Source organism: Canis lupus, chromosome 19 (genome assembly GCF_048164855.1).
Source record: "Canis lupus baileyi chromosome 19, mCanLup2.hap1, whole genome shotgun sequence".
NCBI classification, from domain to species: Eukaryota; Metazoa; Chordata; class Mammalia; order Carnivora; family Canidae; genus Canis; species Canis lupus.
This window is the reverse complement of record NC_132856.1, coordinates 8,368,042-8,382,887: the sequence shown is the minus strand read 5'-3', so window position 1 is coordinate 8,382,887 and position 14,846 is coordinate 8,368,042. Positions and strand designations below refer to the sequence as shown.

Sequence of the window (14,846 nt, the reverse complement as noted above, 5' to 3'; positions counted from 1 at the left end):
AGTGCATAATAAATACTCGCCTTTCAAAGCACCCTAAAATCCCAAGAAAGAGAGCAAAATACACAGAAGGCATTCAGAACCCTAAAGGAGGAGTGGCCTTAACAAAAGCAATAGGAGAGCAATTTCTAGAACAGAACCTCTACCTTCGTAGCACAGAATGCCGATATTGTTGTTCATCTTGTCCAAGTACTGGTAGTTCAACAGGTCCATCTTCATAAATAGCATTTATTGGGCTAGCACAGAAAACCAGCTCTTTGCTTTCCGCCCCCAAAGAGTAGGTTTCAAAAATCAATTATTACTGAGTAGCTCCTGGCTCTTCTCAAACTTCACAAAGACAGCGAGGCCCAGCCTCAGACGATCAAAACAAAGTATGTAAAAGTAAAAAAAAAAAAAAGAAAGAAAGAAAGAAAGAAAGAAAAGAGAAAACAAAAACACGCCACCAAAAAAATCAAAGTCACACGGAAACCCTTGGAGGGTTTATTTGTAGACAGTATAGGTTTTGTATCCTCGATCGAGCACTTAAAAACCGTTTCGGAAGTCTTTGCAGGTCTTTCTTCGCAGTAGAAAAGGGGTGAAGACGAAGACCACGAAGCACATTTCCTCGGACAAAGCCGCGCTCGCCCTCCTCACAGCCCGCTGCAAGGGAACCGCGCTGACATGCTGGCTATGCTCGGTATGACTCGAATGCGAGCGAGCTTCCTCTCCCCGCCGAGGGCCACGGAGCATGCTCACTGCGCCCCGCAGCTCCTCAAATGTCAGGGATATTTTCTGCACAAGATCAGTCTCTAAATGCATTAAGTGCTTGAAAGAAAGAGAAAGAGGAGGTGGAGAGTCTGAACAGAGGGGCCGGGGCAGAGCTGCTCTGGACAGGAAGCAGCCCTGCCACTGCAAGAACCCTAGGAGGGGAGAGAAAACCCAGGAAGTTTCTTTTTCGGGAGCTGAGTAAAAAAGTAAAAAAAAAAAAAAATCCATCATGGAAGCAAACTTCCACAGAATTTAACCTTGGCTGGGTCTTCACTGTGGGGATTCGGGAACTCAGGCTGCTGCGTTTGCCGTGGTACATATACCATGCGTTATTTGGAAGGTTTTTTGTTTCTTTTAAAAATTGGTTTACGATGTCCTTTTACACTTCTACACTTCGGGCTGTATGTTTCAAATTTTGATCTGAATGTTACATATAACTTCTCTCCTGCTCCTCATGACATGAACCGGGCGGAGATGGTATCACTTTTTTTTTTTTTTTTTTTTTTTGGTATCACTTTTTTACAGCAGAGAAAACTGAGGCTCAGAGGGATTAAATGACTGACCCAGGACCCCAAAATAGTTGGTAAAACTACTTTTAGGGTATTTTTTCCCCTAATAATTTTCCTTAAAGAAAAAAAGGAGGGAAAGAGAGAAAAAAGAGAAAACAGAGAAAGTGGTTTAAGCAAGGAAGACCAAAAGCCTATTTGAAATGACGGGTCATGAGGAGAATAAAGGCATTTTCATTCGGCACATATGAAAGCTGTTTCATCTATTTATTAGGGGCCAGTAGCATGTTGCTATGCTGTTCCTATACTGTTAAACTGGGGATCCTGGGTGGCTCAGCAGTTTAGCACCTGCCTTTTTGGCCCAGGGTGCGATCCTGGAGTCCCGGGTTCGAGTCCCACATCGGGCTCCTGGCATGAAGCCTGCTTCTCCCTCCTCCTGTGTCTCTGCCTCTCTCTCTCTCTCTCTATCATAAATAAATAAATAAATCTTTAAAAAATAAAAATAAAAAAATAAAAAATAAAACCCTTAAACTTCGTATCTCCAGTATCTAGTACAAGTAGGTACCCAAAAGCTGTTTACTGATGAGTACATCACTGAATGTCCAGAGCCTTTAAGCGCACAAAGAGCACACTAGCAAACAGAGGGAGGAAATTGTTTTATCTTAGCAGGCTGTAGCTAGCTTTTGGCACCATAAATTGACTAATAATTCACCACAGGAAGTGTCTGTGTATTGATATGAATATATGCTATTTGGAGATTTAGAAAATATCAAGGAGTGTCATACTGTAGATCAAGACCTGAAATTTTAATATTCTACAGAGCTGAATAAATAATTTCAGGGGATTTTTAAAATCCATCAGTAGTTGCATTTTGGATGACAGATGTTCACAGCAAATTGTTCTAATCAAATCTTATTAGAAGATTAACAAAACACCCAATACTACTGCTATCACTGGATAGCAGCGGGTGAAGTAGGCAACAGAAAAATCAAGATTTCACAAGCTTTCATTTATAAGGGTATCTATTAACATTGGGTTACATATTCTAGATACTGAATAAGCTGTACAGAAAGATATATATATATATATATATATATCATCAATTATAATTAAAATAATGGTATTTGGCAGGGAAGGTCAGAAGAAAGCTCTAATAGCATCCACAATACACTAGATTATTGCATTTCAAACAATCTTAATATCTTTAAGCACCACATTCAAATTCAAATGGTAGTTTTGGAGTACAATTACTCTGCTGTTCTTTGACATAAGATCTCAAACAGAAAACACGATGACTCATTAACATGTCCCTATGGGAGAAAGTTGGCTGCACATAAAAATCAATGCAGACGTTTAAAAAAATCCTGATGCTGAGGTAGCAGCCCAAACTAACCTGAGGAGGTGGGACCCAGGATCAGTATCATTTTTAAAAGAGTCCCAGGTGATTTTAATAAGCAATCAAGGTTGAAAACCATTGCTTTTATCCAAGAGGGAAAAAAAAATTACCTCCCTTAAGATACTTCATTTTATATACTTATTTTGAGGAAGAAAGAGTTCTGTTTTTAAAAATATAGTGATTTAGGGGCGCCTGGGTGGCTCAGTGGTTGAGCATCTACCTTTGGCTCAGGTCATGATCCTGGGGACCTGGGATGGAGTCTCACATCGGGCTCCCTGTGAGGAGCCTGCTTCTCCCTCCATCTATGTCTCTGCCTCTCTCTGTGTCTCTCATTAATAAATAAATAAAACTTTTAAATAAAATAAAATAAAGTGACTTAACCATATTCAAACAATATAGTTATAAAAATATGAGTACTTCATAATTTTCCCTAAATGATGCTATGTCGCTTGGAATGTGGTTCTCAGGGGCACCTGGGTGGCTCAGTCAAGCATTTGCCTTTGGCTCAGGTCATGATCCCAGGGTCCCAGGACTGAGTCCTGCATTGAGATCCCTGCTCAGTGGGTAGCCTGCTCCTCCCTCTCTCCCACTCCTCCTGCTTGCGCTCTTTCTCTGTCAAATAAATAAAATCTTAAAAAAAAAAAATGTGGTTCTTAGTTTCTGAGTGGCAATCATCTGTGTGGACAGTCCTATAGCTCTTGTCTGTCTACCTCCTTGTTCCCTGCTCCTCACTATCATTTTTCCAGATATATGCTTCGATCCTAACCAAGTCTAGACTTTTTTTTTTTTTAAGATTTATTTATTTATTCATAGAGAAACACAGAGAGAGAGAGAGAGAGAGAGAGAGACACGGGGCGGGGGGGGGGGGGCAGATAGAGAAGCAGGCTCCATGCAGGGAGCCTGACGTGGGACTGAATCCTGGGACTCGATTCTGAGACTCCGGGATCACGCCCTGGACTGAAGGTGGTGATAAACTGCTGAGCCACCCAGGCTGCCCCCAAGTTTAGACTTTAAGAGCAAGGACTACAGGGGCACCTGGTGGCTCAGCAGTTGAGCATCTGCCTTCGGCTCAGGTCCTGATCCTGGGGTCCCGGGATGGAGTCCCGTATCGGGGTCCCCAGGAGGAGCCTGCTTCTTCCTCTGCCTGTGTCTCTGCCTATCTGTGTCTCTCATGAAGAAATAAATAAAATCTTTAAAAAAAAAAGAAAAAAAGAAAAGAAAAGAAAAGAAAAGAAAAGAAAAGAAAAGAAAAGAAAAGAAAAGAAAAGAGCAAGGACTATAGCTTCTTCATTTCTTCAAGGTCAGTCTGGCCTAAGCCTGCCACATTAGGTAGGCCATCAGTGAATATTTGGTGAATTAAAATCAGTAAGATTAAAACATCTCACAGGAATATTCTCTATCCAGCCTCCCGCCCCAGCACACACTGGAATACCTAGCGTTTTCCAGATTGGTTTCTGTAGACATCTTTTGGGAACCACAAGTCCTCACATTTGAGGAACATTCATCTGGATTCTGAACGCACCTCAAGTTATAGTTGGCATACTCAGTTTACAAATCTGAATCCTGGAAAATGTCAATGCTTCTCAAGTTCATTCACAGGCTAATGATATATTCATAATTGAAGTACCAACAGGATTGTTTTTAAGAAATGGGAAAGACTATTCTATATTTTATCCACACAAAAAAATCAAGTAGGAAATTTACTTTTTTAAAAAACAATGAAGAAATTTGAGCTATCAGATATTTAAAACATAAAGCAAAGAACATTTTGGAGGTAGAAGTGGGTACAGAATAAGTAGCATGGGGATCCCTGGGTGGCGCAGTGGTTTGGCGCCTGCCTTTGGCCCAGGGCGCGATCCTGGAGACCCGGGATCGAATCCCACATCGGGCTCCCGGTGCATGGAGCCTGCTTCTCCCTCTCCTATGTCTCTGCCTCTCTCTCTCTCTCTGTGTGTGTGACTATCATAAATAAATAAAAATTAAAAAAAAAAAAAGAATAAGTAGCATGATACAAGTAATGCAATAAAATTTTTACTGAAAAAACTTTAAAAACTGTAATATGTTCAGACTAATCTGGAACAGGGAAACATTTTCTAAGGCTGAAAATACAAAACAAAACAAAAAACTCCTTAAATCAAAGAAAGAAAATACAGAGGAAAACATTGAAGACTTTGACTGACTATACAAGTTTTAGGTGTTTGTACATATAAAAACCATAAAACCAAGTAAAAAAAACAAACAGAAGAATATATTTGTAACATACATTATGGTCAATGAAGGATAAATGTTTCTGATCTATAAAGAACATTTAAAAGTAGAAAGAAATAAAAGAATCTAAATATTTTTTAAAGAATGCAAGAAATGAATGGTCAATATATTTTTGAAAAACTATTCAACTTTATTAATAAATTCAAATTTTTAGGGCGCCTGAGTGGCTCAGTAGGTTAAGCATCCGATTTCAGCTCAAGTCATGATCCTGGGGTCCTGGGATGGAGCCCCAAGTTAGACTCCATGCTCAGCAGGAAGCCTGCTTCTCCCTCTCTGTTCACCCCTCCCCCTGCTCTCTCACTCTCTCTCTCAAGTAAATAATCTTTAAGAAAAATACAAATTTTAAAAAAATTAAGTGATTTTGCATCTGCCAAATTAACTACAACAAAGACTTTTCAATCTTATTAAATGCGCTGGTAAGGTGAGATCCTAGTACAATTTGTGTTCACTGCTAGTGACATGTTAACAGATAATGCCTTTCCTCTTTTTTGTTTTTAAGAATTTTTTCCATTTATTTGAGAGAGAGAGAGAGATTAATGAAGGAGAAAGAGAAGCAGACTCTCACTCCTGAGCAGAGAGCCTGATGCAGAGCTCGCTCCCAAGACCCTGGGATCGTGACACGCCTCAGCTGAAATCAAGAGTTGGATGCTCAAGGATTGAGCCACCCCCCAGATAATGCCTTTCCACAAAGCAGTCTGGCATTTATATCAAGTTATTTGTAGTGTCAAAAATGTTCATATTCCTTTCCTCACACTAGACTCTACTTCTAGAACTCTGTCTTAAGGAAATACTAAGGTTTGATCAAAGAGTTACATGAGGATGCTTACCAACCTTTTACTTATAATGCTGAAAACTTGAAAACTTAAAGTCCAAAGAGACTGCATTAAAACTACAGTATATTGGAGCACCTGAGTTGCTCAGTCAGGTAAGTGTCTGACTCTTGATTTCAGCTCAGGTCATGATCTCAGGGTCGTGAGATTGAGCCCTGCGCTGGGCTCCACACTGAGTGCAGAGCCTGATTCTCTCTCTCTCTCTCTCTCTCTCTTTCTGTCTCTCCCTCTGCCCCTCTCCCCTGCCCCCCTACTCAGCTCTCTATCTGTTGCTCTCTAAAAAACAATAACAAAAAAAATGCAATATATTAATAACAAAATATTATTGTTATTATAATTCCTTCAAAAATATTATGACATGAGGGATCCCTGGGTGGCACAGCGGTTTGGCGCCTGCCTTTGGCCCAGGGCACGATCCTGGAGACCCGGGATCGAATCCCACATCAGGCTCCCGGTGCATGGAGCCTGCTTCTCCCTCTGCCTGTGTCTCTGTCTCTCTCTCTCTCTCTCTCTCTCTCTCTCTCTGTGACTATCATAAATAAATTTTAAAAAACTTAAAAAAAAAATTAAAAAAAATATTATGACATGAGGAAAGGCTATACTATGTTCTGTATGATAATACTACTACATGTGTTAAATGAATATAATCAAAATAGAATAGAACAGGGGCACCCTCAGTGGCTTAGTGGTTTAGCGCCACCTTCAGCCCAGGACATGAATCTGGAGACCCAGGATCGAGTCCCACTTTGGGCTCCCTGCATGGAGCTGGCTTCTCCCTCTGCCTGTGTCTCTGCCTCTCCCTCTCCCTGTGTCTCTCATGAATAAATAAAATGTTTAAAATTAAAAATTAAAAATTTAAAAAATAACAGTAATACATAGTGTACATAGTGTACTACACCAATTTTGCTTCTATACGGAGTATATACACATATATAGGGAAAAAGTTTGCACATGTATTAAAAATACTATAAAGAATACCAAAATAGGGCAGCCCAGGTGGCTCAGCAGTTTAGCACCTGCCTTCGGCCCAGGGTGTGATCCTGGAGACCCGAGATCGAGTCCCATGTCAGGTTCCCTGCATGGAGCCTGCTTCTCCCTCTGCCTGTGTCTCTGCCTCTCTCTCTCTCTCTCTTTCTCTCTCTTTGTGTCTCTGATGAATAAATAAATAAAATCTTTTAAAAATAATACCAAAGTAACAGTGCCTATATATTTGAGTAGTGGGCATTTTTGACATTTTTCTGTATTTCTAATTAACCTACAGAGAGTATATGCCATATATAATCAAGGTGAGGGTGAAGGAGATTCCTCACTTATTAAAAAGCAGGCACATAATGAGAAAATATCCCCTGGTAAAGGCATGAACAGTGGATCATATGTATCTTATTTTTAAATACCATAATATATCTTTTTGATTTAGATTTAACAACTAAAGATTCCAAACATTTATTTAGACCTTTGTAAGACTCAAAGATACTTATGATGTTTTTTTCAAATGTGTCCTAAAGGGACTAAAGAGAATCTCCCTGTACTTTAAACTTTCAGAGCAGGTGGATATGTATGCACATGCTGTCCTCTATTGTTTACTAATTATTTCACTTATCAGTATCAATTCCCCAAGACCTCACTTTCTTCTGGAGAAAAAGAAAGCAGAGTTTCAGTTCTTGGTATAAACCTCCCCACTGCACACAATAAGTGCTCCATACATGTTCACTATGACAGCATCTCGGCATCTCTGTGGAATAATGCTGGCCAAACGATGATAGGACCTCAGGCTGATTACTAGATTCAACTATTCAGTTTGCTAGACAATTGACTACCAATTTAGAACAGAACATCAGAACCGTGACCTGCTTGATAAAAGCTAGAAGATCAAATTCACTCTCCAGATACTTTTTTAAAAACAAAAAGCTCTCATTAGAGCATGTGCAGAGAAGGGAATTTTTTAAGTTAAAAATTTAAATTCCAGTTACTTAAGATACACAGTAATGTTAGTTTCAGGTGTACAATACAGTGATTCAACGCTTCCATACAACACCTGGTGCTCATCACAAGTGTCCCCCTTAACCTCCATCACCTATTTAATCCATCCCCCCACTCACCTGCCCTCTAGTAACCATCAGTTTGTTCTCTGTAGTTGAGACTGTTTCTTGCTTTGCTCCTTCGCTTGTTGTTTTGTTTCTTAAATTCTACACATGAGTGAAATCATACAGTATTTGTCTTTCTCTGATTTTGCTTAGCATTATACTTACTCTCTAGCTCCATCCATGTTGTTGCAAATGGCAAGATTTCATCATTTTTATGGTAGAATAATATCCCACTGTATGTACGTATGTATGTATACACACCATATCTTCTTTATTCATCAGTTGATGGACACTTGGGCTACTTCCACAGTTTGGTTATTGTAAATAATGTTGTTATAAACATTGAGGTATGTGTATGAAGAAGAGACTTTTTTCTTTTCTTTTTTCCTTCCTTTCTTCCCCCCTCCCTGTCTTTCTTTCTTTTTTGGCGGGGAGGGTGCAGAGGGAGAGAGAGAGAATCCCAAGCAGGCCCCAACACTGGGCTCAATCTCACAACCCTGGGGTCATGACCTGAGCTGAAATCAAGAGTCGGACGCTTAACTGCCTGAGCCACCCAGACACTCCGAGAAGTGCATATTTTATTTTTTAAAGGTTTTATTTATTTATTCATGAGAGACGAGAGAGAGAGACACAGGCAGAGACACAGGCAGAGGGAGAAGCAGGCTCCATGCAGGAAGCCCGACGTGGGACTCGATCCCGGGACCCCAGGATCACGTCTGGGCTGAAGGCAGGCACTAAACCGCTGAACCACCCAGGGATCCCCAAGAAGTGAATATTTTAATGTTAAATCTAACAATAATCTCTTCAAAGACACTGGGAAATATAAATAACCCTACAACGTTATTGAGTTCCTTTAATGGACTGAACTGTTCTCTTTTCCCCAGGATTTTATGTAAGCTAGATACTTAGTTAATGCTTTTAAAGTTTTCTCCTTATCACATGTTTATCTTTTTTAAATCACTTCAACCTAATATATGAATAATAATCAAAATAGACCTAATCAAAGGAAGAAAGTAAGTTTGACTATACCTTGACCTAAAGTTTTAGTTGAACAAGAAGCTGGCCAAAGAACAATATTTAAAAGCATCTCTAGAATCCACTGTCATATACAGATACATTCCTCAGTATAATATGAACAATAGCAAGAGTAACAATGATGATGTTCATACAACATTTTCTTGGGCAAGGCACATTTCCTTTTTTATCTAATTATACTAATTACTAAGACAAAGGTTGTAAGAAGGAAAGCACAGAAAAGGGATTAAATGAACATCTAGATTGAGTGTCAAGAAAAAAGACTTAAGAAACCAAACTTTCTTTTCCGTTAAATATTGTTCAGAATGCAAAGTTCTGTGGCTCCTCAAAGCCTAGCTAAAACTCCAACTTCTTCAAGAACCCCATTAGCTAGGATTAATCTCTATAATCTGTAATTTTAGATATACTGCACTTGGGGTGCCCAGGTGGCTCAGTTGGTTAAGCATCTGCCGTCAGCTCAGGTCATAATCTCAGGGTCCTGGGATCCAACGCGCACTGGGCTCCCTGCTCAACAGGGAGTCTAATTCTCCCTCTTCTTTTGTCTCACCCCTTCACTCATGTTCTCTCTAATAAATAAATAAAATCTGTTTTAAAAAAACAGATATACTGCACTTAATTCTAAAACAAGGGAGATGGGACACCTGGGTGGCTCAGCAGTTGAGCATCTGCTTTCGGCTCAGGGCGTGATTCCGGGTTCCAGGATCGAGTCCCACATCGGGCTTCCTGCATGGAGTCTGCTTCTCCCTCTGCCTATGTCTCTGCCTCTCTGTGTGTCTCTCATGAATAAATAAATAAAATCTTAAAATATATAAAACAAGGGAGACTATGAGATAATATATGTATCTCTCTCCCACCAGTTTATAAAGACTGCTTTGCACACAAAGGTCTTCAACAACATGGCTGTTGAACTAAATAAGATACCTAAACTAAATAATTTTCAAATGCTTCCAGTATCAATGAGGTGAACCTACATATCTATCAGTTTTCCTATCTTAACTGCATTTTCTTTTGAGGAAATAATTCCTAAATATATAATAAAATATTGCTTATTTTTCTAACTTGGAGTTGCTCACCGTAGAATGATTAAAAATATATACTATTTTGCAAACTTTTTTTTTAAGATTTTATTTATTTATTCATGAGAGACAGAGAGAAAGAGAAAGAGACAGAGAGAGAAGAGAGAGAGAGAGAGAGAGAGAGGCAGAGACACAGGCAGAGGGAGAAGCAGGCCCCACTCAAGGGAGCCTGATGTGGGACTCGATCCCAGGACTCCAGGATCAGGCCTTAGGCTGAAGGCAGGCGCTAAACTGCTGAACCACCCCGGGATCCCCGTCAACTTTTTCACAAAAGTAAATACTATTGAGCTGTATATCTTGATTTCTTTTCTTTCTTTTTTTTTTTTTTAAGATTTTATTTATTTACTCATAGACACAGAGAGAGAGAGAGGCAGAGACACAGGCAGAGGGAGAAGCAGGCTCTATGCAGGGAGCAGGATGCGGGACTCCATCCCGGGTCTCCAGGGTCACACTCCAGGCTGCAGGCGGCGCCAAACCGCTGCGCCACAGGGGCTGCCCTATCTTGACTTCTTTGTTTATAAAATAGTACCATTTCTAAGTTAAAATATTCAACTTTTTAAAATTATTTATTTATTTGAGAGAGAGAGGAGAAAAAGCGAGAGAGAGAGAGCGCAAGCAAGGGAAGGGCAGAGGGAAAGGGAGAAGCAGGCTCCTGGCTGAGGGGGCAGGATTATGACCTGAACTGAAGGCACAGGCCTAACTGCCTGAGGCACCCAGACACCCTTCGACTTCTTTTTTTTTTTTTTTTTTATGATTTTATTTTTAAGTAATCTCTACAATCAACATGAAGCTCATATCAATCAATGACCCGAATATGGAGAGTCGCATGCTCTACAGACTTGGCCAGCCAGGTTCCCCAAAACACTCTCAACTTCTATTAAGTTTTACTAGATTACTTACTCTAGTGTAGAATTTTAGCACAAATATATGTACTTCAAAAAAAAAACATAAAATGGTGCTTCAAAGATTTAAACTTTCAATACAACAGCGCCCTCTGGGGGTGAGTTTTAAAATGTAATGACAATTTTGAGAATGCAAACCCCCACAATTTGGGCCATTTTCACCTGATAGACCTTATATTTCAAACACAATAAACCTGTTAATTTATTTATTTTTAAAAGTCACAGCAAATATATTTCTTTTAAGTAGACTCCACATTGGCCTGCCATGGAGCCTCACAGCAAATATCTTTCAACAATTACTAAACTTTGTAAAAATTAAAATACTAGCAAAACCAATTCAATTAATATCAAATGATTGAATAGGAAATCTTTACTGACATGAATTTAAGATTTTTTTTAATTTAAGATATTAATAGTATTTTAAAAGTATTATTTTATATCTTATATATATTTTGAAGCATAGTGGATGTACAATACCATATTGGTTTCAGGTGCACTACATAGTGAATCAACATTTATATACATTACCAAGTGATCGTCGTGACAAATTTAGCTACCATCTCAGGACTGAAGTCTTAAACTGGAATAAATCAGTACTGGGAGAAGGAATTGAATCAATTAGCATTCCCAAGGAAGGAGAAATCTCTTGCAAAACACCAAATCTTGTAAGTTTTACAACTAGTACCTTATATGCTTGACAACGCAAATGTTTTGTTGCAAACAGAATTATTATTTTACAGGTTTTCATTACTAAAAATTACTTAGGTTCAGTAAAGCCCATCCAAAGAACTTTCACAAATAAAATATTATTCTGATATTCACATTCTCACAAATCATAATCATCCATAAATGTATTCCTTCAAGGCTGGCTGGAACTGCCTTCCACAGTAAAAATCAGAGATGAAATCCAAAGGAGGAAGAGTACCAAAATATATAGCATTTGAAGTGCTAACATCAACTGATAGTCCCACAGTACCACAGCCTTTAGTACTTCAGTATGCAGCATTTTTCTACCTCCAGAATCTGGAGGGTAGAAATAGAATTTCTACCCATTCCACCAGTTAGGATCCCATCCAGAAAACAGACCCCACACCAGGTATTTTAAAAGAGAATTTTAGGGGCGCCTGGGTGGCTCAGTAGTTGAGCACCTGCCTTTGGCTCAGGTGGTGATCCCAGGGTCCTGGGACTGAGTCCCGCATTGGGCTCCCAGCAAAGAGCTTGCTTCTCCCTCTGCCTATGTCTCTGCCTCTATCTCCATCTCTCTCGTGAACAAATAAATAAAATCTTTAAAAAATGATAAAAAAATAAAATAAAAGAGAATTTTAACGCTCCCCTGCCTTGTGCCCCCTTTTGGTCATTACCCGCATAAGGTAACTAATATCCTAACCTTTCACAGCATAAATTAGTTTGATCACTTCATGTAAATAGAATATGTTATGTACTGTGACTGGGTTCTTTCACTCAATTTTATGAGTGTTATCCTTCTCTTTTTTTAAAAAAAAGATTTTATTTCTTTGAGAGAGAGAACATGCAAGCAGAGGAGGGGCAGAGAGAGAGGGGAGGGAGAGAAAGAATCTCAAGCAGACTCCCCACTGAGCATGGAGCCCATCAAAGGACTCAATCTCATGACCCTGAGATCATGGTCTGAGCTGAAATCAAGAGTCGGATGCTCAACCAACTGAGCCACCAGGCACCCAGTGTGTTACCCTTATTTTTATGCACAGATGAAAAATCATTCTTTTTCACTGCTGTATAGCATTACATCGCCCTACCAGAGGAGACTTCTTTCATTCTATTGTTGATGGGCATTGGGTTAGGCAGTCTCTATTTGGGGGCTATTATAATATGTTTGCTACAAATCTGCTAGTGCGTGTCTTTGGTGAGCATATAGCTGGGGTTTTTTTTGTTACTGTTGCTATTGCTATTGTTTTTGTAAAGTCTTAAAATCAGATATTTATACTTTTTATATTTTTTCTGCAGCTTTACATTTTATCTTTTTCACCTTAGTTGCCACACAATGACAACAAAGCAGTTGTACCAATACAGAGTCCTGCCAGTGGTGTATGGATTTCAGGTTGTACCTCATCCTGGCCAACACTTTTCAATCTTTTTCATTCCCACTATTCTGTTAAGTATGGAGCAGCCACACTGTGGTTTTACTTTATACTCCTCTGACCAATAGTGCCTCTCAACCAGGGCAATTTTGCTTCACTCCCTTCCTGGGAGACATTTGGTGATGCCTGGCTGTCACAACTTGGGGCTGTCACTGGCATCTAGCAGCAGATGGAGGCCAGCAATAATGCCAAACATGCTATAGTACACAGAACAACCCCCACAACAAAGAGTTAGCTAGACCAAAATGGCAACATTTGGTTTCTTCATTAATAAGAAACCCTGGTTCAAGCAAACCATTATTAGAATTTTTCTTCTTGGCCATATAATCAGTGGCTGATACAGCTCAAGAAGTCAATTTCCTATTGTCTCAAAATGTTATTTTCTCCCTAAAGATGAAGGGATAAAAGACAAAGGACAGTACTAGGTGTTGGGCAAGTACATGGCGTAGCATTAGGTTCTTTTACATACTTGGTGTCTTTTTTAATCCCCACAACAATGCTATCAGGGACTATCACAGTTTTACAGATGAGGAAGCAGATATCACACAGGCTAAGTGGCTTGTCCAAACTCACAGAAGCGGTGGTAGCTCTGGATTTGAAGCTGTGCTTTTCTACTACACTCCAGGTCTTACTTTTAACTAAAAATAAGAGTTTTTAAAGGCTATAAGGACTATTAACTTAGAAGGGGCAAGTTTCACATTAGATCTGCAGAAAGCAACAGAATAAAAACTGGGTACAAGGCACCTTGGTGGCTCAGTCTGTTAAGTGTCTGACTTTGGCTCAGGTCTTGATCCCAGGGTCCTGGGATTGAGCCCCACATTGGGTTCCCTGCTCAGTGGGGAGTCTGCTTCTCCCTCTCCCTCTGCCCTTTCCACCTCTCACGCTTGTGCGCATGAGCACTCTCTCACTCTAATAAATAAAATCTCTTAAAAAATGTTTTTTAAACTGGATATGAAAAACAGATCATCTGCAATGTTAAGATTAAGGCATGCCTGTAATGGGGCACCTGGGTGGCTCAGTGGTTGAGCATCTGCCTTCGGCTCAGGTCATGATCCCTGGGTCCTGGGATCAAGTCTTGCATCAGACTCCCTGCAGAGAGCCAGCTTCTCCCTCTGCCTGTGCCTCTGCCTCTTTCTGTGTCTCTCATGAACAAATAAATAAAACCTTAAAAAAAAAAAGACAACGCTTTTAAGAACTGTACCTTAAAACTTTTAAATAAATCCATCTTCCTCATAACATTGTGATCTCTTTAAAGCTACATCATGTCTTATTTTTCTTTGTATATGCCCCAATGCCTATGGGAGTAGGCATTTAAAGTTCCCTGGATCTGACCTAAAGCCCCAGTGAAGGAAGACAGAGTCTTCATAAAGCAAGCAGATGGCTCAGATTTTTTTTTTCACCCAGTCAACTATATTTAGTAGCCTAAAGTAGAATAAAAAGGGTTTTGTTGCAAATGTTCTTTTTTTTTTAAGATTTTATTTATTTATTCATGAGCAACACACAGAGAGAGAGGCAGAGACACAGGCAGAGGGAGAAGCAGGCTCCCTGGGGGGAACCCGAAGTGGGACTCAATCCCACAGGATCATGCCCTGGGCAGAAGGCAGGAGCTCAACTGCTGAGCCACCCAGGTGTCCCTCTGTTGCAAATATTCAGTTGAGTCAAACAATAGTCAATGCCATCAAATTCTTTTCACAACACAATCAGATTTTTCCAAGGATGGATTGGCACACATAGCCCCGTCAATCACCCTTTGGATGTTTTCACTGATGCTTCCATTAGTGAGGACATCGCAGCCTTAGGGCACCAGTAGTTCATCAACTAGAAGAGCAGTTTCCCATCCTGGACACCTATCACAATCACCCAGGAGACTCAAAACCATGCAGGCCCCGGC

At 39.9% G+C, this 14,846-nt stretch overlaps 1 protein-coding gene across 7 annotated transcripts in view; it reads right to left on the bottom strand.

Moving 5' to 3' along the window:
* VGLL4 (vestigial like family member 4) overlaps positions 1 to 14,846 on the bottom strand; it is a 162,492-nt gene that overhangs the window by 82,980 nt on the left and 64,666 nt on the right. The window contains exon 1 of one of the 7 annotated variants that reach the window (XM_072785128.1): positions 144 to 1,377. The exons of the other annotated variants lie outside the window; for them this stretch is intronic. Coding sequence (XP_072641229.1) covers positions 144 to 225 — 82 coding nt within the window. The 5' untranslated portion in view covers positions 226 to 1,377. Of the gene's footprint in view, positions 1 to 143; positions 1,378 to 14,846 lie in introns of those variants that run through there. 7 annotated transcript variants of the gene reach the window in all.